Below are 24,876 nucleotides of genomic sequence, written 5' to 3'. Positions count from 1 at the left end.
TAGGCTAAACTACAGAACTGAAAAGAGGACAGTATTATATCATGCACTCACCTTCTCCCAGTTACTCAATCAAATACTAATCTAGGGCTGCTGTGAAGTGATTTTGCAGATGTAATTCAAGTCCCCTGTAAATTGATGTTAATCTAGGGAGATTATCTGTGTGGGTCTCACTCAGTCAGTGGAAGTCCTTTTAAAAAGTTTTAGACATGCCCTGAGTTAGACTCCAAACAGCAGCTAGGTGTACAGGTGCTCTCCCCTTTCTGGCTCTTCCCTTCCTGACAGCCTGCCCCTACAGATTGTGGACTTGCTTCATGAGCCCCTACAGTTACATAAGCCAGTTCCCTGTGAGAAACCCTATATATAAACATACAAACAATGGATACATATAGGGTATATATATAATCTACTGGTTATAATCTTAATCTTCTGCTTCCCTCATTAGATCCTAACTAATACAATGTACATCTTTTGTCAAACAGGTTTTAATAGGTATAATTTACATACTATAGAATTCACCATTTTAAAGTATACAATTCAATGGGTTTTTCAGTAAATTTATACAGTTGTGCAACCATTAACAAGATCCAGTTCTAAAAAATTTCCATCACTGCAAAAAGTTCCCTTGACGTCATAAACAGTCAATCCTCACTCCCACCTCCAGTCCTAGGCAACCAGTGATTTGCTTTTGGTCTCTATAGGTTTACAACTTCTGAAAATTTCATATACATGGAATCATGTATTATGTGGTCTTTTGTGTCTGGCTTCTTTCACTTAATAATGTGTTTGAGGTTCATCTATACGTTGTATGTGAGAGAAGTTCATTCCTTTTTACTGATGGATAGTCTTCCATTACATGGATATATCATATTTGGCTTATTCATTCACAAGTTGATGGACATTTGGATTGCTTTCAGTTCGGGGCTATTATGAATAATCCTTCCATGAACATTTGTGTGCAAATCTTTGGATGAACATACATTTTCATTTCTCATTCGTAGGAATTGCTGGGATAAATGATAAGTGTATGTTTGACCTTTTAAGAAACTATCAAACTGTTTTCCAAAGTGGCTGAAAGATTATACATTTCTACCAGAAAAATATAAGCATTCCCATTTCTCCACATCCTTGCCAACACTTGGTATTGTCTATCTTTTTTATTTGAGGTATTTGAATGGGCATACAGTGGTATCTCATTGTGGTTTTAATTTGCATTTCCCTAAGTGCAAATATGTTGAATATCTTTTCATGTGCTTATTATCCATTAACATATCTTTTTTTTTTTATGAAATGTCTATTTAGATCTTTTAACCATTTTTAAATTGGAATATTTCCATTTTTATCATTAAGGGGTAAGAGTTCTTTACATTCTGGATACAAATCCTTTATCAGATAATTTGCAAATATATTCTCTTGGCCTGTAGCTTGCCTTTTCATTTTCTTAATGGTATCTTTTTTTTTAAACATCTTTATTGGAGTATAATTGCTTTACATTGTTGTGTTCGTTTCTGTTTTATAACAAAGTGAATCAGCTATACGTACATATATATACCCTTATACCCTTCCTCTTGCGTCTCCATCCCAACCTCCCTATCTCACCCCTCTGGTGGTCAAAAAGCACTGAGCTGATCTCCCTGTGCTATGCAGCTGCTTCCCACTAGCTATATACTTTATATTTGGTAGAGTATACATGTCAATGCCATTCTCTCACTTCGTCCCAGCTTACCCTTCCCTCTCCCTGTGTCCTCAAGCCCATTCTATACATCTGTGTCATTATTCCTGTCCTGACCCTAGGATCTTCAGAACAATTTAATTGTATTTTTTAGATTCCATATATATGTGTTAGCATATGTTATTTGTTTTTCTCTTTCTGACTTACTTCACTCTGTATGACAGACTCTAGGTCCATCCACCTCACTACAAATAACTCAATTTCATTTCTTTTTATGGTTGAGTAATATTTCATTGTATGTATATGCCACATCTTCTTTATCCATTCATCTGTCGATGGACACGTAGGTTGCTTCCATGTCCTGGCTATTGTAAATAGAGCTGCAGTGAACATTATGGCACATGACTCTTTGAATTATGGTTTTCTCAGGGTATATGCCCAGTAGTGGGATTGCTGAGTCATATGGTGGATCTATTTTTAGTTTTTTAAGGAACTTCCGTACTGTTCTCCATAGTGGCTGTATCAATTTACATTCCTGCCAACAGTGCAAGAGGGTTCCCTTTTTTCCACACAATCCACAGCATTTATTGTTTGTAGATCTTTTGATGATGGCCATTCTGAACGAAGTGAGATGATATCTCATTGTACTTTTGATTTGCATTTCTCTAATGATTAATGATGTTGAGCATTCTTTCATGTGTTTGTTGGCAATCTGTATATCTTCTTTGGAGAAATGTCTATTTAGGTCTTCTGCCCATTTTTGGATTGGATTGTTTCTTTGATATTGAGCTGCATGAGCTGCTTGTATATTTTGGAGATTAATCCTTTGTCAGTTGCTTCATTTCCAAATATTTTCTCCCATTCTGATGATTGTCTTTTCGTCTTCTTCATGGTTTCCTTTGCTGTGCAAAAACTTTTAAGTTTCATTAGGTCCCATTTGTTTATTTTTGCTTTTATTTCCATTTCTCTAGGAGGTGGGTCAAAAAGGACCTTTCTGTGATTTACATCATAGAGTGTTCTGCCTATGTTTTCCTTGAAGAGTTTTATAGTGTTTGGTCTTACATTTAAGTCTTTAATCCATCTGGAGTTTATTTTTGTGTATGGCATTACGTAGTGTTCTAATTTCATTCTTTTACATGTAGCTGTCCAGTTTTCCCAGCACCAATTATTGAAGAGGCTGTCTTTTCTCCACTGTATATTCTTGCAGCCCTTATCAAATATAAGGTGACCATATGTGTGTGGGTTTATCTCTGGGCTTTCCATACTTTCCACTGATCTATATTTCTATTTTTGTGCCACTTCCATACTGTCTTGATTACTGTAGCTTTGTAGTATAGTCTGAAGACAGGGAGCCTGATTCCTCCAGCTCCCTTTTTCTTTCTCAAGATTGCTTTGGTTATTCAGGGTCTTTTGTGTTACCATATATATTGTGAAATTTTTGGTTCTAGTTCTGTGAAAAATGCCATTGGTAGTTTGATAGGGATTGCATTGAATCTGCAGATTGCTTTGGGTAGTAGGGTCATTTTCACAATGTTGATTCTTCCAAACCAGGAACATAGTATATATCTCCATCAGTTGGTATTATCTTTAATTTCTTTCATCAGTGTCTTATAGTTTTCTGCATACAGGTCTTTTGTCTCCTTAGGTAGGTTTATACCTAGGTATGTTATTCTTTTTGTTGCAATGGTAAAAGGCAGTGTTTCCTTAATTTCTCTTTCCGATTTTTCATCATTAGTGTATAGAAATGCAAGAGATTTCTGTTCATTAAATTTGTATCCTGCTACTTTAGCAAATTCATTGATTAGCTCTCGTAGTTTTCTGGTAGCATCTTTAGGATTCTGTATGTATTGTATCATGTCATCTGCAAACAGGGACAGTTTTAACTCTTCTTTTCCAATTTGGATTCCTTTTTTTTTTTTTTGCAGTATGCGGACCTCTCACTGTTGTGGGCTCTCCCATTGTCCCCTGCATCGGCAGGCAGACTCTCAACCACTGCGCCACCAGGGAAGCCCTGTATTCCTTTTATTTCTTTTTTGTCTCTGATTGCTGTGGCTAAAACTTCCAAAACTATGTTGAATAATAATGGTGAGAGTAGGCAACCTTGTATTGTTCCTGATTTCAGAGGAAATGGTTTCAATTTTTCACCATTGAGAATGATGTTGGCTGTGGGTTTGTCATATATGGCCTTTATTATGTTGAGGTAAGTTCTCTCTATGCCTACTTTCTGGAGGGTTTTTATAATAATTGGGTGTTTGTTGAATTTTGTTGAAAGCTTTCTCTGCATCTATTGAGATTATCATACGGTTTTTATCCTTCAGTGTATTAATATGCTGTATCACATTGATTGATTTGTGTATATTGAAGAATCTTTGCATTCCTGGGATAAACTCCACTTTATCATGGTGTATGGTCCTTTTAATGTGCTGCTGGATCGTTTGCTAGTACTCTGTTGAGATTTTTGCATCGATGTTCATCAGTGATATAGGCCTGTAGTCTTCTTTTCTTGTGACATCTTTGTCTGGTTTTTTTTATTTTTTTATTTTTTTATTTTTTTTTGCGGTACGCGGGCCTCTCACTGTTGTGGCCTCTCCCGTTGCGGAGCACAGGCTCCGGACGCGCAGGCTCAGCGGCCATGGCTCACGGGCCCAGCCGCTCCGCGGCATGTGGGATCTTCCCGGACCGGGGCACGAACCCGTGTCCCCTGCATCGGCAGGCGGACTCTCAACCACTGCGCCACCAGGGAAGCCCTTTGTCTGGTTTTGGTAACAGGGTGATGGTGGTGTCGTAGAATGAGATTGAGAGTGTTCCTCCCTCTGCTATATTTTGCAAGAGTTTGAGGATAGGTCTTAGCTCTTCCCTAAATGATTGATAAAATTCACCTGTGAAGCCATCTGGTCCTGGGCTTTTGTTTGTTGGAAGATTTTTTTTTTTTTTGCGGTATGCGGGCCTCTCACTGTTGTGGCCTCTCCCGTTGCGGAGCACAGGCTCTGGACGCGCAGGCTCAGCGGCCATGGCTCACGGGCCCAGCCGCTCCACAGCATGTGGGATCTTCCTGGACCGGGGCACGAACCCATGTCCCCTGCATCGTCAGGCGGACTCTCAACCACTGCGCCACCAGGGAAGCCCTGTTGGAAGATTTTTAATCACAGTTTCAATTTCAGTGCTTCTGATTGGTCTGTTTATATTTTCTATTTCTTCCTGGTTCAGTCTCAGAAGGTTGTGCTTTTCTAAGAATTAGTCCATTTCTTCCAGGTTGTCCATTTTATTGGCATATAATTGCTTGTAATAATCTCTCATGATCCTTTGTATTTCTGCAGTGTCAGTTGTTACTTCTCCTTTTTCATTTCTAATTCTATTGATTTGAGTCTTCTCCCTTCTTTTCTTGATGAGTCTGGCTAATGGTTTATCAATTTTGTTTATCTTCTCAAAGAACCAACTTTCAGTTGCATTCATCTTTGCTATTGTTTCCTTCATTTGTTTTTCATTTATTTCTGATCTGATCTTTGTGATTTCTTTCCTTCTGCTAACTTTGGGTTATTTTTGTTCTTCTTTCTCTAATTGCTTTAGGTGTAAGGTTAGGTTGTTTATTTGAGATTTTTGTTTCTTGAGGTAGGATTGTATTGCTATAAACTTCCCTCTTGGAACTGCTTTTGCTGCAGCCCATAGCTTTTGGGTCGTCGTGTTTTCAATGTCATTTGTTCCTAGGTATTTTTTAATTTCCTCTTTGATTTCTTCTGTGATGTCTTCCTTGTTTAGCACTGTATTATTTAGCCTCCATGTGTTTGTATTTTTTTATAGTCTTTTTCCTGTAATTGGTATCTATTCTCATAGAGTTGTGCTCGGAAAAGATAACTGATATGATTTCAATTTTCTTAAGTTTACCAAGGCTTGATTTGTGACCCAAGATATGATCTATCCTGGAGAATGTTCCATGAGCACTTGAGAAAAAAGTGTATTCTGTTGTTTTTGGATGGAATGTCCTATAAATATCAATTAAGTCCATCCTGTTGAATGTATCATTTAAAGCTTGTGTTTCCTTATTTATTTTCATTTTGGTTGATTTGTCCATTGGTGAAAGTGGGGTGTTAAAGTCCCCTACTATGATTGTGTTACTGTCAACTTCCCCTTTTATGGCTGTTAGCATTTGCCTTATGTACTGAAATGCTACTATGCTGGGTGCATAAATATTTACAATTTTTGTATCTTCTTCTTCTTGGATTGATCCGTTGATCATTATATAGTGACCTTCTTTGTCTCGTGTAACAGTCTTTATTTTAAAGTCTATTTTGTCTGATATGAGTATTGCTACTCCAGCTTTTTTTTTTTTTTTTTTTTTCCGGTACACAGACCTCTCACTGTTGTGGCCTCTCCCACTGCAGAGCACAGGCTCTGGACGCGCAGGCTCAGCGGCCATGGCTCACGGGCCTAGCCGCTCCGCAGCATGTGGGATCTTCCTGGACTGGGGCATGAACCCGTGTTCCCTGCATCAGCAGGCAGACTCTCAACCACTGCGCCACCAGGGAAGCCCTCCAGCTTTCTTTTAATTTCCATTTCCATGGAATATCTTTTTCCAACCCCTCACTTTCAGTCTGTATGTGTCCCTAGATCTGAAGTGGATCTCTTGTAGACAGCATATATACAGGTATTTTTTTTGGGTATCCATTCAGCCAGTCTATGTCTTTTGGTTGGAGAATTTAATCCATTTACATTTAAGGTAATTATCAAAATGTATGTTCCGGGGGACGAGGGGAAGATGGCGAAATAGTAAGATGCGGAGATCACCTTCCTCCCCACAGATACAGCAGAAATACATCTACACGTTGAACAACTCCTACAGCACACCTACTGAATGCTGGCAGAAGACCTCAGATCTCCCAAAAGGCAAGAAACTCCCCAAGTACCTGGGTAGTGCAAAAGAAAAAGGAATAAGCAGAGACAAAAGGATAGGGACGGGACATGTACCAGTGGGAGGGAGCTGTGAAGGAGGAAAGGTTTCCACACACTAAGAAACCCGTTCGCGGGGGAAGACTGTGGGTGGCGGAGGGGGAAGCTTCGGAGCCGCGGTGGAGAGCACAGCAATGGGTGCGGAGGGCAAAGCGGAGAGATTCCCGCACAGAGGATCGGTGCTGATCAGCACTCACCAGCCCAAGAGCCTTGTCTGCTCACCCACCGGGGTGGGCAGTGCTGGGAGCTGAAGCTCAGGCTTTGGTCAGAGCGCAGGAAAGGACTGGGGTTGGCGGTGTGAACACAGCCTGCAGGGGGTTAGTGCACCACGGCTAGCCAGGAGGGAGTCTGGGGAAAAGTCTGGACCTGCCGAAGAGGCAAGAGACTTTTCTTGCCTCTTTGTTTCCTGGTGCATGAGGAGAGGGGAGTAAGAGCGCTGCTTAAAGTAGCTCCAGAGATGGGTGCGAGCCGTGGCTAAAAGTGCGTACCCCAAAGACGTGCATGAGACGCTAAGTCTGCTGCTGCTGCCACCAAGAAGCCTGTGTGTGAGCACAGGTCACTATCCACACCCCCCTTCCGGGGAGCCCGTGCAGCCCGCCACTGCCAGGGTCCCGGAATCCAGGGACCACTTCCCTGAGGGAACGCACGGCGCACCTCAGGCTGGTGGAACCTCATGCTGGCCTCTGCCGCCGCAGGCCCACCCCGCAGTCCGTACCCCTCCCTCCCCCCGGCCTGAGTGAGCCAGAGTCCCCGAATCAGCTGCTCCTTTAACCCTGTCCTGTCTGAGAGAAGAACAGACGCTTTCAGGCGACCTACATGCAGAGGCGGGGCCAAATCCAAAGCTGAACCCCGGGAGCTGTGTGAACAAAGAAGAGAAAGGGAAATCTCTCCCAGCAGCCTAAGAAGCAGTGGATTAAATCTCCACAATCAATTTGATGTACCCTGCATCTGTGGAATACATGAATAGACAACGAATCATCCCAAATTGAGGGGGGACTTTGAGAGCAAGATTTATGACTTTTTCCCCTTTTCCTCTTTTTGTGAGTGTGTATGTGTATACGTCTGTGTGAGATTTTGTTTGTATAGCTCTGCTCTGACCATTTGTCCTAGGGTTCTATCCGTCGGTTTTATTTTTTTTCCTAATAATTATTTTTTATTTTCATAACTTTATTTTACTTTATCTTTTCTTTCTTTCCTTCCTTCCCTCCTTTAGAAAACGAATCATCCCAAAATGAGGAGGTGGACTTCGAGAGCAAGGTTTATGATTTTTTCCCCTTTTCCTCTTTTTGTGAGTATGTGTATGCTTCTGTGTGAGATTTTGTCTGCATAGCTTTGCTTCCACCATTTGTCCTAGGGTTCTATCTGTCCATTTTGTTGTTGTTGTGGTTGGGTTTTTAAAATTTTTTTTCTTAATAATTATTTTCTATTTTAATAACTTTATTATATTTTATCTTACTTTATTTTATTTTACTTTATCTTCCTTCCTCCTGCTCTCCATCCCTCCTTTCTTTCTTTCCTTCTTTCTTTCTTTCTTTCTTTCTACTTCTACTAATTCTTTCTTTCTACTTTTTCTCCCTTTTATTCTGAGCCGTGTGGATGAAAGGCTCTTGGTGCTGCAGCCAGGAGTCAGTGCTGTGCCCCTGAGGTGGGAGAGCCAACTTCAGGACACTGGTCTACAAGAGACCTCCCAGCTCCACATAAGATCAAATGTTGAAAATCTCCCAGAGATCTCCATCTCAACACCAGCACCCAGTTTCACTCAACGCCCAGCAAGCTACAGTGCTGGACACCCTATGCCAAACAACTAGCACAACATGAACACAACCCCAACCATTAACAGAGAGACTGCCTAAAATCTTAATAAGTCCACAGACACCCAAAAACACACCACCAGACATGAACCTGCCCAATAGAAAGACAAGATCCAGCCTCATCCACCAGAATACAGGCACTAGTCCCCTCCACCAGGAAGCCTACACAACACACTGAACCAACCTTAGGCACTGGGGACAGACACAAAAAACAACAGGAACTACGAACCTGCAGCCTGCAAAAAGCAGACCCCAAACACAGTAAGATAAGCAAAATGAGAAGACAGAAAAACACACAGCAGATGAAGGAGCAAGATAAAAACCCAACAGACCTAACAAATGAAGAGGAAAAAGGCAGTCTACCTGAAAAAGAATTCAGAATAATGATAGTAAAGATGATCCAAAATCTTGGAAATAGAATAGACAAAATGCAAGAAACATTTAACAAGGACCTAGAAGAACTAAAGATGAAACAAACAACGAAGAACAACACAATCTGAAATTAAAAATATTCTAGATGGGATCAATAGCAGAATAACTGAGGCAGAAGAACGGATAAGTGACCTGGAAGATAAAATAGTGGGAATAACTACTACAGAGCAGAATAAAGAAAAAACAATGAAAAGAACTGAGGACAGTCTCAGAGACCTCTGGGACAACATTAAACGCACCAACATTCGAATTATAGGGGTTCCAGAAGAAGAAGAGAAAAAGAAAGGGACTGAGAAAATATTTGAAGAGATTATAGTTGAAAACTTCCCTGATATGGGAAAGGAAATAGTTAATCAAGTCCAGGAAGCACAGAGAGTCCCATACAGGATAAATCCAACGAGAAATACGCCAAGACACATATTAATCAAACTGTTAAAAATTAAATACAAAGAAAACGTATTAAAAGCAGCAAGGGAAAAACAACAAATAACACACAAGGGAATCCCCATAAGGTTAACAGCTGATCTTTCAGCAGAAACTCTGCAAGCCAGAAGGGACTGGCAGGACATAGTTAAAGGGATGAAGGAGAAAAACCTGCAACCAAGATTACTCTACCCAGCAAGGATCTCATTCAGATTTGATGGAGAAATTAAAACCTTTGCAGACAAGCAAAAGCTGAGAGAGTTCAGCACCACCAAACCAGCTTTACAACAAATGCTAAAGAACTTCTCTAGGCACAACACAAGTGAAGGAAAAGACCTACAATAATGAACCCAAAACAATTAAGAAAATTGGATTAGGAACATACATATCGATAATTACCTTAAATGTAAATGGACTAAGTGCTCCCACCAAAAGACACAGATTGGCTGAATGGGTACAAAAACAAGACCCATATATATGCTATCTACGAGTGACCCACTTCAGACCTAGAGACGCATACAGACTGAAAGTAAGGGGATGGAAAAAGATATTCCATGCAAATGGAAACCAAAAGAAAGCTGGAGTAGCAATTCTCATATCAGACAAAATAGACTTTAAAATAAAGACTATTAGAAGAGACAAAGAAGGACACTACATAATGATCAAGGGATCTATCCAAGAGGAAGATATAACAATTGTAAATATTTATGCACCCAACATAGGACCACCTCAATACATAAGGCAAATACTAACAGCCATAAAAGGGGAAATCGAAAGTAGCACATTCATAGTAGGGGACTTTAACACTCCACTTTCACCAATGGACAGATCATCCAAAATGAAAATAAATAAGGAAACACAAGCTTTAAATGAAACATTAAACAAGATGGACTTAATTGATATTTATAGGGCATTCCATCCAAATACAACAGAATACACATTTTTCTGAAGCGCTCATGGAACATTCTCCAGGATAGATCATATCTTGGGTCACAAATCAAGCCTTGGTAAATTTAAGAAAATTGAAAATGTATCAAGTATCTTTTCTGACCACAGTGCTATGAGACTAGATATCAATTACAGGAAAAGATCTGTAAAAACTACAAGCACATGGAGGTAAACAATAAACTACTTAATAATGAAGTGATCCATGAAGAAATCAAAGAGGAAATAAAAAAATACTTAGAAACAAATGATAATGGAGACACAACGACCCAAAACCTATGGGATGCAGCAAAAGCAGTTCTAAGAGGGAAGTTTATAGCAATACAATCCTACCTTAAGAAACAGGAAACATCTCGAATAAACAACCTAACCTTACACCTAAAGCAATTAGAGAAAGAAGAACAAAGAAAACCCAAAGTTAGCAGAAGGAAAGAAATCATAAAAATCAGATCAGAAATAAATGAAAAAGAAATGAAGGAAACGATAGCAAAGATCAATAAAACTAAAAGTTGGTTCTTTGAGAAGATAAACAAAATTGATAAACCATTAGCCAGACTCATCAAGAAAAGAAGGGAGAAGACTCAAATCAATAGAATTAGAAATGAAAAAGGAGAAGTAACAACTGACACTGCAGAAATACAAAAGATCATGAGAGATTACTACAAGCAACTCTATGCCAATAAAATGGACAACCTGGAAGAAATGGACAAATTCTTAGAAATGCACAACCTGCCAAGACTGAATCAGGAAGAAATAGAAAATATGAACAGACCAATCAGAAGCCCTGAAATTGAAACTGTGATTAAAAATCTTCCAACACACAAAAGCCCAGGACCAAATGGCTTCACAGAAGAATTCTATCAAACTCTTCCAAAATATAGCAGAGGGAGGAACACTCCCAAACTCATTCTACGAGGCCACCATAACCTTGATACCAAAAGCAGAGAAGGACGTCACAAAGAAAGAAAACTACAGGCCAATATCACTGATGAATGTAGATGCAAAAATCCTCAACAAAATACTAGCAAACAGAATCCAACAGCACATTAAAAGGATCATACACCATGATCAAGTGGGGTTTATCCCAGGAATGCAAGGATTCTTCAATATACGCAAATCAATCAATGGCATAAATCATATTAACAAATTGAAGGAGAAAAACCATATGATCATCTCAATAGATGCAGAGAAAGCTTTCCACAAATTCAACACCCATTTATGATAAACACCCTGCAGAAAGTAGGCATAGAGGGAACTTTCCTCAACATAATAAAGGCCATATATGACAAACCCACAGCCAACATCGTCCTCAATGGTAAGGGTTTTTTTAAAATATAAATTTATTTATTTTATTTTTGGCTATGTTGAGTCTTTGTTGCTGCGTGCAAGCTTTCTGTAGTTGCAGTGTATGTGGGCTACTCTTTGTTGCAGTGTGTGGGCTTCTCACTGCAGTGGCTTCTCTTTATTTCAGAGCACAGGCTCTAGGTGCACGGGTTTCAGTGGTTGTGGCTCACAGGCTCTAGAGCACAGGCTCAGTAGTTGTGGTTCATGGGCTTAATTGCTCCGCAGCCTGTGGGATCTTCCTGGACCAGGGCTCGAACCCATGTCCCTTGCATTGGCAGGCGGATTCTTAACCACTGCACCACCAGGGAAGCCCAGGCTTGATTATATAAAAGCACTTACGGATAACGACACAAAAATATGATTCTCCAGTACTATACAAGAAGTTTTTTTCTATTTCTTAATATAAATGATGAAGATGCTAAGAGAACTTATGAAACAAACTTACTATGCTTTAAACTATGTATTGTTATTTCAAAATTAAGAATGGGAGTGCAGGAAAAGAAATGAGTCCATATGCTTAAGAGTTTTTTATGGAGATAAACTGTGTTGTTTTACGTAAGTTCTTTGACTGAATTTCTTTTCTTCGAACTAAGTTTATGATTGCTGTTATAGTAACATTAATTATACTTATATTAAGTGATATAGTTGTACCTCAATTTTAAAAATGAGAAAAATGATATAGCTGTATCATATACATACTATGCTATATAGTATATTAATATATAATGTAATCATAAATTATGATAAATATTTTTAAATATAAGAAACAAATAGCACTGTTGGTGGGACTGTAAATTGATGAAGTCACTATGGAAAACATTATAAAAACAGAAGTTCCTCAAAAAATTAGAAGTAGAACTACCGTATGATTCAGCATTCCATTTCTGGTTATATATACACACAAAGGAAACAAAATCAATATCCCAAAAACGTCTCTGCACCCCCATGTTCTGTGCAGGATTATTTACAATAGCCAAGACAAGGAAACAACCTAAATGTTAAGTGTCCATAGATGGATAAATGGGTAAAGAAAATGTAAGATATATAGATATAGAAATGATATAGATATATAGATACAGATATATAATGTAATATTATTCAACAATAAAAAAGGAGATCCTGCCATTGTGACAACATGGATGGACCTCAAGGGCATTATGCTAAGTGAAATAAGTCAGACAAAGACAAATACTGTATGATTTCCATTATATGTGGAATCAAAAAAAAATTAATTCATAGATATGGACAACAGATTGGTGTGGGGGGAGGGATGGATGGAGGAAATGGATGAAGGTGATCAAAAAGGTAAAAACTTCCAGTTATAAGATAAACAAGTTCTGGGTATATAATGTACAACATGGTGACTACAGTATATGTTAAAGTTGCAAACAATAGATCTTAGAAGTTCTCATCACAAGAAAAAGAACTGTAACTATTGATATAATGGATGTTAATTAAACTTATTGTGGTAATCATTTGGCAATATATACTTATATCAAATCATTATGCTGTACACCTTGGACTAATACAATGTTATATATCAATTATATCCCAGTAAAACTGGAAAAATAATTTAAAAAGAAACAAATAAATAGAAGAGATTGATTCCCTTAAACAGAAAGCAAATAGAAATTATTAAATTTTGGGGACTTTCCTGGTGGCGCAGTGGTTAAGAATCCGCCTGCCAATGCAGGGGACATGGGTTCAATCCCTGGTCTGGGAAGATCCCACATGCTTTGGAGCAACTAAGCCTGTGTGCCACAACAACTGAGCCCACATGCCACAACTACTGAAGCCCGCGTGCCCTAGAGCCTGTGCTCCGTGACAAGAGAAGCCACCACAATGAGAAGCCCACTCACCGCAACGAAGAGTAGCCCCTGCTCACCGCAACTAAAGAAAGCCCACGCGCAATGAAGACCCAATGCCGCCAAAAAAAAAAAAAAATTATTAAATTTTGAATATATGAGTAAATAGGTTACCCTGAAGTGATATCACCAAAATTACTCAAAATTTCTGAGTGCTATCCCTCAAAATTAGTTTCATGTTAACCTTAAGTTAAAAAAGATAAAAGTATATTAATGATGTATGCCAATGTTATTAACTAATTACAAGAAACTTGTCTTCACACACTAATTCCTGCAGATATACGTATAAGTAATAAAAATAACTCCAACAACCGTAACTTTTGATTAGTGAAAGTTAGCTTGTGTTTCTTGGTATGAATTGAGAATGGATGAATAAAATGATTTCTATTAGATGCTTCTCCTTTTGGCATGAGGAAAAGCATAGTATTGGTTCAGTCTTGTAATCTCAATTTTTAATTATATAATGTATATAATTTATATACATAATTGTGCTACAGTTTAGCCTCATAAAATAAACACACCATTTATTATTTTTAAGTCTGTAGAGTTCAGATTAAACTTTCTTTGGGAAGTTGTGACACTTTCAGAACACTTGCAGATACTTTCTCCTGAAAGAACTGACAAAAGATAATGTAAGATAGTGAAAAGAGGAAGGTACTGAACCATGGGTATACTACGTTCCTATCTGTGCAAAAAAGTGGGGGGAACGGTATAAATTCATAAATGTTTGTGCATGCATAGAAGTCAGAGGCGGGAAGATTACCTTTTTTTCACTACAAATGTATTTTTACTCTTGGAAAAAATTTAAATATCAAAAAAATAAACCCTAAAAGAAAGTATGACACTTCAAGGCATGTGTCTTAAACTCGGATTAAGACTGCTACAGTGCTACAGAGTTAAATTAGATCAGCTTGCTTGGAGGAGAGTCATTTTCTAATAGGGTGGTTTTTTTTTTTTTTTAGCCTCCCGGAGCAGGTTGCAGGATCTTAGTTCCCAGACCAGGGACTGAACTCTGGGCCTCAGCAGTGAAAGCCTCGAGGTGTAACCACTGGACCGCCAGGGATTCCCACATTTCCTAATAGGGCTTTTATCTTTCAGCTTATTTAAGATTGAGTTCTGCAAAGATGCATGAAGAAAAATGCCATTTCAAAATTTATATTTGCTAATGTGGGTACTATGATACTATGAACTGGAGTACTGAGACTTATTTTCTTAAGTCAACTGATACAATGTAATGACTTTTACACTACACTGTAGCCCCAGATTATATACATACCACCAGGTATCCAGTTACCTTGTCAAATGCTTGCTGCGTGGGGAGAGGGGAGGACAGGAATATACATTTCAAATGACTGCAAAATTCATCCTTCTTTTAGAAGAGGCTTATTTTCCTTATTGTAAGCCAGGGGAAAGGGTATGGCTTATTATTAGATACCCAAAAAATAAACATTCTAGTTGTAGGAGACGGGAAAGTACATACAAACATATCACCTGTCAAGAGAAGCGAATTCTCAATTTTTTCTCTGAATCTTCAAGAGTTGTTTTTTTTCAGTTAATCAGAGTATTAACTATATTTAACACAAAATCTGTTTCTTGAAATACTTGCTTCATTTGGCTTTCAAAGAAGCTACATTTCTCATATCCTCTTACTTACTGGCTATTCTCAGTCTCCTGCCATTCATTCAGCAATGTCTGTTTGGTCTTGAGCAGGTAACTTAATCTCTCTGGTCCTCACATCTGTAAAAGACGTTTTTAGCACAGTCACCGCTCACTGACTGGGAGCTACTATATATCGTTCGTAGTTACTACCACAAAACCTCTGCTCCGCGCGTCGGCGCTGGCTAGGCCTGAGGTGAACCCACCACACCTCGGAAGACGGTGAGCAGCCTCGGGAATGCTGTGGAAAAGTGAGCAACACTTTCCACACCCGAAGCCAGGCTGGCAATCCGGGTGGAGTTCCCTACGCCCTCGCGCCAGGAAGCCCCAGGAAGCCCCAGAAGGCACGGGGTTAACAACCAGGAACTGCGCCAGCCTCCGCCGGGGAAGCGAAACCCGTGACTCCACCCCAGCCAGTTCCGTCTTGGGCGCGCCTTCGCTTCCGCCCGCTAACTGCACTTTCGATAAAAACATGGAGTCTAATATTTCCCTCTGGAACTTCTATATTTTCTTCATTTTTCCATCCTTATGACTTTGGTTGTAGATAAAAATTAAGCTGTGATGTATTAGAGACAGGAGTGGCTATGGAAAAAAGGAGCTGGTGAGCGGGCCTGGCGAAAGTGCGTGGCAGGAGCACAGTACGCCCTCTCTTCGCCGGCCGGAAGTTGAGGGACTGAATGGGTTCCGGAACCGGCGGCTGCGCCTCTTCTGTTTCTGCCTGACGCTTAACGGTCGCCCAGCCTCAGAGCTCGTCAGCCTCTGGGCCACCAGGTTCATGTGGAGGCTCCCAGGCGCCCGCTCCGCGCTTCGTGTGGTCCGTACGGCAGTCGAGCGGCACAGTCGGGCCGAGGCGGTGACTGAGACCGTGGCAGGCGCGATGGAGCGCGCTGTGGTTCGCTGTGTGCCCTCGGAGCCTAAGCTAAGTCTGTCGTTCGCGCTGGCCGACGGCAGCCACAAGAACATGCAGCGCGACCAGAGCGAGCCGCTGGGTCGGGCCCTCAGCCGGATCGCTACCAATGCCCTCAAAGGCCACGCGAAGGCGGCCGCCGCCAAGAAGAGCAGGAAGAACCGGCCAAACGCAAGCGGCGGCGTGTCCTGTGCGGGGCCTGGGCCCGAGCCGGCTGCAGCTTGCGAACCCGTGGTGAAGCTGTACTACCGGGAGGAGGCAGTGGCTGAAGACGTGCTCAATGTGGACGCCTGGCAGGACGGTGCGGTGCTGCAGATCGGCGATGTCAAGTACAAGGTGGAGCGCAACCCTCCCGCCTTCACCGAGCTGCAGTTGCCGCGCTACATCATGGCCGGCTTCCCGGTGTGCCCCAAGCTCGGCGTCGAATTTGGGGATCCCGCCGGCTCCCTCTTCCGCTGGTACAAGGAAACCAAACCCGGCGCGGCAGAACCTGAGGGCGGAGGACCCTCATCGTTGTCTCCCTCTTCGCCCTCTCCTGGTTGGACTGAGACGGGTGTGGACGAGCGCGTCTACACCCCGTCCAATGCCGACATCGGGCTACGGCTCAAACTTCATTGCACCCCAGGCAATGGGCAGCGCTTCGGGCCAAGCCGGGAGTTGGAAAGTGTGTGTCCAGTGGAGGCCGGGCCCGGCACCTGCACCTTTGACCACCGGCATCTGTACACCAAGAAGGTGACGGACGACGCTCTCATCCGCACTGTCTCCTACAACATCCTGGCCGACACATACGCTCAGACTGAGTTTTCGCGGACGGTCCTGTACCCGTACTGTGCCCCTTATGCCCTGGAACTCGACTACCGCCAGAACCTTATCCAAAAGGAACTCACGGGCTACAACGCCGACCTCATCTGTTTGCAGGAAGTTGACCGCAACGTGTTTACAGACAGCTTGGTGCCGGCCCTGGAGGCCTTTGGGCTGGAGGGCGTGTTTCGAATCAAGCAGCACGAAGGCCTGGCCACTTTCTACCGGAAGTCCAAGTTCAGCCTCCTTAGCCAGCATGACATTGTTTTCCATGAAGCCCTGCAGTCTGACCCACTTCACAAAGAACTGCTGGAGAAACTGGCCTTGTACCCATCAGCGCAGGAGAGGGTGCTCCAGAGATCTTCTGTACTTCAGGTAGAGTAACTCCGCCAGTCTCGACATACTCGTTCTGGAAGGGGCGCCGGGGCCGGGGGTGCTTATAGAGAAGAAACAGTCCAGATTTTACTGAAAGGTGTTTGCTCTTGTATCTTAAGCACGTAATTTAGCCTTCCTTCCTTCCTTCCTCATTGAGCAGATACTTATTGAGTACCTGTAATGCGCCAGGCACACTACAGGTTGCCTTGAACAACACAAACAGGAACTTTTCATAGTGCTTATGATTTAGTGTTTAGCTAAATACAATAATTTAATAGCTAATATTTTCTTACTACTTGCCAAACACTGTTTTGACACATTTTAAAGAATTTGAATTTTAAGTCTCTGGCATGTTGTACAAAGTGCTCCGTAAATATTAGCTGTTATTTTAATTTTGGCTCATAGTAATCCTAATGTTCCCATTTTATAGACGTTATTCTAAAACTCTGTTGTCCAGAGTTTTTAGGTATTTGGTTTTGTTCATAGTAAGAAGAGCAGCTGCCATTTTTTGAGCACCTACTGTGTCTCATGCACCTCTGAGTAAGCTTATTTAATTGAATCCACACAATTAAATGTCCTCCTTGAGGTGGATGATATTGTCTCTTTTTTACTCATGATGAAGCTGGTTTAGGAAAAAGAAGTGTCCCTCTCCAGGTCTCACTGCTGTAAATGGTAGAGTGGGTATTCAAAGTGAGTTCTGCCTGACTCCAAAGCCCACGCTTACCCACATAAAAACACTGGCTCCAACCTTAGTGTTGTCATGCTAAAATGTATTCATGCTACCTCTGTGTATTGGACTGTTACTAAAATGTTATGCTGAATCCCATTCATTTATATTCCAAAACTTAAAATTAAATTTCATAATTTCAATCATACTTCATCAGCAGGGAGGCAAATGGAATGTCAGTTCATCATATAGTTTTAGATTTTTTAAAAATTCAGATTGGGAAATAGCATCTGAACTTGGCATTTTCTGTTTATTTTAGGTTTCTGTTCTTCAGTCTACAAAGGACTCTTCTCAAAAGATATGTGTTGCTAATACCCATCTCTACTGGCACCCCAAAGGTAAGTTTTATTGGTTTTCTCAAGTGGCTTGAACGTGGTAACGTAACGTCGGTAAAAGCTGTTTTACACAAATACATCTTTTTTGAGTTTTATTGAGATATCGTTGACATACAGTGCTATACAATTTAAGGTGTATGGTATAATGACTTATACATATTGCAAAATGATTATCACAATAAGTTTAGTTAAAATCTATTGCCTCATATAAATATCCCCCAAAAGGTTTTTTTCCTTGTGATGAGAACTTCTGGGGTTTACTCTCTTAGCACCTTTCAAATATACCACCCAGCAGTGTTAACTATAGCCATTGTGTTGTATATTACATCCCCAATACCATTAATCTTATAACTGGAAGTTTTACCTTTTGACCACCTTCATCCACTTCCTCCCCACACATACAAATACATATCTTGAATGTCACCCAGATACTGTGGTTTGTTTTTTAATTTCTTTGTTTTTTTTTTAACTTAAAGGCAACTTTAGAAAGTACTTAACATTAATGTTTTTTATATTCATAGGTGGGTACATTCGTCTCATTCAAATGGCAGTAGCCTTGGCTCACATTAGACACGTCTCTTGTGATCTGTATCCCAGCATACCAGTTATATTTTGTGGGGACTTTAATAGTACCCCATCAACAGGAATGTATCACTTTGTCATCAGTGGCAATATTCCAGAGGATCATGAAGACTGGACTTCCAATGGGGAAGAGGAACGATGCAACATGTCTCTTACCCATTTCTTCAAACTGAAAAGTGCTTGTGGTGAACCTGCTTACACAAATTACGTTGGTGGCTTTCATGGATGTCTGGATTACATTTTCATTGACTTAAATGCTTTAGAGGTTGAACAGGTGATTCCATTACCTACTCATGAAGAAGTTACCACCCACCAGGCCTTACCTAGTGTTTCCCATCCCTCTGATCACTTAGCACTTGTATGTGATTTAAAATGGAAATAGATTTGTGTCTGATGGAATTTAAATCTGCTTTAGTAGGAAATTTAATATGAATCAAAGCTATGTGTAACCTTCAAAGAGGAAAACTAGGCACTAAGGTAAAATATTCTTACCATACAAGTTATGTTCTAGTGTCTTCATTACATGACTATCATAATGGTTGCATAATATAGTTTCTCTACCCTTTTTTTTCTACACTTGGAGGAAAACATATATTTATGACTAGCAAGAAGAACATTGGGTACTTTTTATACTTTTTTTTACTAGTAATTAAGATTTTTTACTAGTAATTAAGAATTTTGTAAAAAAAAATAACCATTTGAATGATCCTGTAGTTTTTCTATCATAACACACATTTCAAATTAAATCATGTATATATAATTAGGGGGAAAGCACATACAAGTTAAAGTGAGAGGCTTATTTTGACACATGGAAGGAATAACATTAGGGTCTACCTCTACCTCAATTTGGTTAGCAATTTAATACAACTTCAGAGCTTTAACAAAAAATTAAAATATACCATTACCAATTCCTATTGCTTCTCATCTTTCATTTTTCAGTTATCATAAGGCATCTTCATTCTCTTAGGATTTTAATTTTTAGTGTATGGTACAAATGGACATATTTATATTCCCATTCTTACTTGCAAGCTCATTTTAACTTTCAGTATGCAAGCACAATTTAGTATTTAAAGTGAACTAACATCGTCAACTCGATCCTGTTGTCTTTAACACCCTTGCCTATGGAAAATGTTCATAAATCAACAGGGTATTTGACATATATTAGACTATAACACAATATGTTAGATATGAGAAACTGCCTATTGATACGGGCTTGCAGTTGTGGATGAACCATGGAGCATTTCTGTGCTACAAGTATTTTCAAAATTGTTTTTTTCTAAATAGGAGAAAGGGAGAGTAGTAGTGGGGCTTTTGAGCATCTCTTGAATAAACTTCTTATAGACTTGAGCATTATAGTTTGAGTTACAGAACACTGTATATGTAATTACATACTGTAAAAAAAATTTTAAGTATGAAGCCAAACTCTTGAAAATTACATAGTTTTACTGATTAGAGTCTAGCCTAGAGTAGTAACTGAGCTTTTCTAACTCAATTATCACCGTACCTTATTTTTAATGTTTTAGCTGTTGCGCTCTTGTTCAAAAGAACCAAAATGTTCTCGTTTTTCTGCATTTAACTTCTAAGCTTAGATAGCTAGAGCTCACTTCAAGAGCTCTGATTTTCCAGTCATGAAGGCCTTTGTTCCACGTTTAGTCTCTAACCCGATACCATAAGGACTTTCATCTTTTGACAAAGTAACCTGTATTTTCATATTCTGCTCACTATCCAATGTATTGTTTACTCTTAGTAATTTTGAGAATGAGAGGGTTTTACTTGCACTTCAGATTGAACCTTGAAGTGCTTAAAAGTACGTGCCAGAAAAATTAGGGTGGCAGTTTCCTGGGATCTTGTTTAGAAAAGGCTGTAAGTGAAAAATTGATGCTACCAAATTGTGCCTTCCTAAAAAGCATCTTGAAAGCATTTTTTAACATCAGTTTACAAATATAGAAATAATATATTGAAGCCAGAATCTGATTCTTTTGCAATTTTTTTTTCCGTTTTAATATTTGGTTTTGGTTTGCTTTCAAACAAACATGTGGACAGGACTTACTACAGTAAGTTGAGAGAAAAAGTTTAAGCAAAAAAGTTGAGAAACATAAAAGTGTAACATGACATCCTCATGCCCATGAGAAAAACATACAGGTCCTGTATTAACACCACAGCTAGCTAGATGGAACTCTGCTCAGAAAAATTCTAAACACTTATCAAACATTCCACATCCTGATACTTTAAATTTGATATTTGCTGACTAAACAATGATCAGATTGTACACAGGCATTTCAGAATATTAGAATATAGAATATTATTTTGAAGTGCATATACTTTGGTCAAATCTCTAGCATATAGATATGTTAGTATGGTTAGTCCAAATGTAGGGAACACTAAGAAAACTGTATAAATAGCATACCAAAATGTCCTTGTATATGAGCTAGAATAAAGTGTTATTCAGAAATGTTTAAGTGTTTAAAGCCATCTCTGTGATTGAATTTTTCTATTACATTTAGATTTTTTTAGTACATTTAATTATAAAATATGGAAAGTAGTAACTGGTGAACCACATTTTACAATGTTACAAGTTCTTGCTATAGGAATTAACATTCTGAAAATTTTGTTATCAATGACAAACTACTATTACAGAACATATTATCCTGTTAAATGCTTTTTTTTTTAAATTTTATTTTTTTATTATTTTTTTTTTGCGGTATGCGAGCCTCTCACTGCTGTGGCCTCTCCCGTTGCGGAGCACAGGCTCCGGACGCACAGGCTCAGCAGCCATGGCTCACAGGCCCAGCCGCTCCGTGGCATGTGGGATCTTCCCGGACCGGGGCACAAACCCGTGTCCCCTGCATCGGCAGGCGGACTCTCAACCACTGTGCTACCAGGGAAGCCCTAAATGAATTCTTATACAGTTGCCACTACAGACATACACACTGGTAGTTCATAATTCATTAGTGAATAAATCATTTCTGGCTATGTGATGTTCTTTAAAATTCTAGAAACTAAAATCAGTTTCAAATTTTCAAGAATTTTACTGGTTGGTGACGTTTTTGAGTCATCAAAATGTGGTGGTTTCAGTCCAAAGGTAGATCTCTGAGCAACATAATATAAGGGGGAGAAGTACAAAGAACACTACTGTGGGAAAATCTCCCTGGTGGAAATTGACACCGTTAGATCTCACATTCTCCAGCTATGAAATACAGGCAGAAATTCCCTACAAACTAGTCTGAGACAAAACCAAAACCCATATATAATGAGATAAAAGTTTGCACTACTGGTTTATCATAAGACCCACATGGCAACTCAAGAGGGAAAATCTTTCCTAATAGCCAACCAGTTTTCCAAACATAATTCAAAAACATTTAAATGTGGGAATTCCCTGGCAGTCCAGTGGTTAGGACTCTGCGCTTCCACTGCAGGGGGCAGGTTCAATCCCTGGTCAGGGAACTAAGATCCTGAATGACACGCAGTGCAGCCAAGAAAAAAAAAACAGAAATCAATGACATTAAAAACAAGAAATCAATAGAGAAAATCAACTAAACCAAAAGCTGGTTCTTTGAAAAGATGAATAAAATTGATAAGCCTCTAGCCAGACTGAGGATACAGATTACCATTATCAGAAATGAAAGTGAGGACATCACTACACATCCCATGGACTTTAAAAGTCAGTTTGGGGACTTCCTTCCCTGGTGGTCCAGTGGTTAACACTCCATCCTTCCAATGTAGTGGGCTTGGGTTTGATCCCTGGTTGGGGAGCTAAGATCCAACATGCTGTGCAGCGTGGCCAAAAAAAAAAAAAAAAAAGCAGTTTGATCCCAGTAAGTATCTGGAAATAATTATTACTACATATGAGATAATTCTGTGTATACACTAATGAAAATGAAGTCTCAGTAAATGAGACACTGATACTCTGGAAGATTAAGATAAACATTTCACTTACGTTTTATTTTCATTGAAGAATATATAAGGTAAAGGGGGGAATCCATGGAAGCAAACATGTAACAAAATACTACCACAGAAAAGCAACTGAATGATTTGAGAAAAAAAGACAATGGGGAATATTATGGACAACAACAACAAAAAAGCCCATTAACAGAGGGACAGAAAACAGAAAATGGTTCTATCCTCAACTCTGATGCTGCTAGTCAGCCTTTAAGGGAACCACAATCCCTCTTCAGCTTCTCTGTTAACATACTTAACAATTATTTGACAGAGTATTTTTTAATCTGTGGGTATAATCAACTGTTCTGTATAATACAGGAGGGTCACAGAGACCTCTTTTTGATTGATCAATACTATGTTTAACATTTGTGTAAACAGTAAGCAATGAATATAATGTCAAGTATTTCATAAAAGAGTACTGAGCATGTCAATAAATTAGGACAGTGATAGTGATTTTATAAGTTTGCATTGTTTTCAAAGAATGTTAAAACACAGTGAAAGGCATTCTAGGGATTATCTCTCAATTTACACTTTTCCCCAAAGCATTTACTCACTTCTACTTGGAAAAAAATGTAACTTCTCAACTTAATTTAAAAACAAAAACAAAAAACTACCACAAGGACTGAAGAAAAAGAATAATTTCTTGGGGTAAAAACATGCCAAATCAGGCTTCCCTGGTGGCGCAGTGGTTGAGAGTCCGCCTGCCGATGCAGGGGACACGGGTTCGTGCCCCGGTCTGGGAAGATCCCACATGCCGTGGAGCGGCTGGGCCCATGAGCCATGGCTGCTGAGCCTGCGCATCCGGAGCCTGTGCTCTGCAACAGGAGAGGCCACAACAGTGAGAGGCCCGCATACCACAAAAAACAAAACAAAACAAAACAAACAAAAAAAAACATGCCAAATCACCAAGTTAATGTTTTCTTTAAAAAATAAAAAAGAACAAGCAATCTTGCAAATCTTTATTTAACCCATTTAGCAAAAATTAGGCAATTTTAGGTTCCTAATGCAGTCATTTCCAACAATGGTAGTAAGAGCTGCCATATCTTGAAAGTAAGATTATATGGATTCTCTTTATTCTATCTTCAGAGTTCATGAAAGCATCTTTGACTTACTTGGTTTAGTCTTTTAAAAATTAATACAACAATGGTAATTTAACTATGATCCTATCATTGAACCTCTGAAGTTTTGTATCCCCTAGTTGAACCCCATAAAAACCACACATACTATATACCCTTATCTTAGTTTTATCCAAGAAATGAGACCTTTCTTATTTGGAGGGAAGAAGGAAGAATTCATCCAGTGGGCTAGAGAAGATGCACTTACATGAAATAACACAAGTTTAGCATACACTTTCTCCCAGTAACCTGTTTCACCATCACCAACTACTTAATTCTAAATTCCTTTCGCTTTGTCCAGTAGTTTTTTTGTTTTGTTTTTTTTACAATTCAAATATACACATTATTTTACAAGCATGTATTGGCTTTGAAACCAAGATTCCAATCCATAAATTTATCTAAATCTAAGCCATTAATAATCATAAAAATGCAAGGTTTATGAAATACATAAAACGTTAAGAGTACAGACAAAAACTAAGTTACTCATAAGGTGACCAAGTTGAGTTCTTAATAAACAGATGTTAATTCATGAGGTACTACCCTATGACAAAGATTTAGTCACTTTCTGCAGAAGTTCTGAAGTTTGTGAAGCTAAAAAAGAAAAGTGTTTGTGAACTTTGTTCTCCTACCTAGGAGAGCAGCATCACTAACCATCTATGTATTATGAGATACAAAAAACACTTGAATTTTTTTTTAAACGAATGTTAGTTGTGAAACAAACACATGCATACATACTTTGGGAGCAGTTCATTTTATTACAGCTTTTTACTCTTGATCTGACTTTAGAAATGTACAGCATCAAAATGGTATTTTATCAAAGAAGACTAAATTCTTGAAATTGCTCCTCACTCTGTTACACACAATAGCAACCCACATTTTATTTCCAATTCAAACAATAAATAAACTCACTGGGATCTTTATTATTGTTCACAGTATGTATTATATGCAAATCAACTAAGAAAAATCTATTTCAAACATCTTCAAGACTCAAGAAAAACAAACACCA

At 39.3% G+C, this 24,876-nt stretch overlaps 1 protein-coding gene across 1 annotated transcript; it reads left to right on the top strand.

Annotated features, from left to right (window-relative positions):
* Positions 1 to 15,814: 15,814 nt before the first annotated feature.
* Positions 15,815 to 19,501, top strand: PDE12 (phosphodiesterase 12). Its single transcript, XM_065886047.1, has 3 exons — positions 15,815 to 17,172; positions 18,159 to 18,237; positions 18,756 to 19,501. Exons 1-3 carry the CDS (start codon positions 15,865 to 15,867, stop codon positions 19,196 to 19,198), a joined length of 1,830 nt encoding a protein of 609 aa, XP_065742119.1. The 5' UTR covers positions 15,815 to 15,864; the 3' UTR covers positions 19,199 to 19,501.
* The last annotated feature ends 5,375 nt before the right edge of the window (positions 19,502 to 24,876 follow it).

This window comes from Phocoena phocoena, chromosome 10, assembly GCF_963924675.1.
Source record: "Phocoena phocoena chromosome 10, mPhoPho1.1, whole genome shotgun sequence".
In the NCBI taxonomy this organism is placed as follows: domain Eukaryota; kingdom Metazoa; phylum Chordata; class Mammalia; order Artiodactyla; family Phocoenidae; genus Phocoena; species Phocoena phocoena.
The sequence above is the reverse complement of the archived record's forward strand: the minus strand, read 5'-3'. Positions and strand labels throughout refer to the sequence as shown.

What these genes read in the sequence shown, in the direction of transcription:
- PDE12 (XM_065886047.1), top strand. Translation starts at nt 15,865, where the DNA reads ATGTGGAGGCTCCCAGGCGCCCGCTCCGCGCTTCGTGTGGTCCGTACG. An exon ending in AGAGATCTTCTGTACTTCAG is followed by an intron (nt 17,173 to 18,158) that starts GTAGAGTAACTC and finishes TGTTTATTTTAG; the next exon opens with GTTTCTGTTCTTCAGTCTAC. An exon ending in TCTCTACTGGCACCCCAAAG is followed by an intron (nt 18,238 to 18,755) that starts GTAAGTTTTATT and finishes TTATATTCATAG; the next exon opens with GTGGGTACATTCGTCTCATT.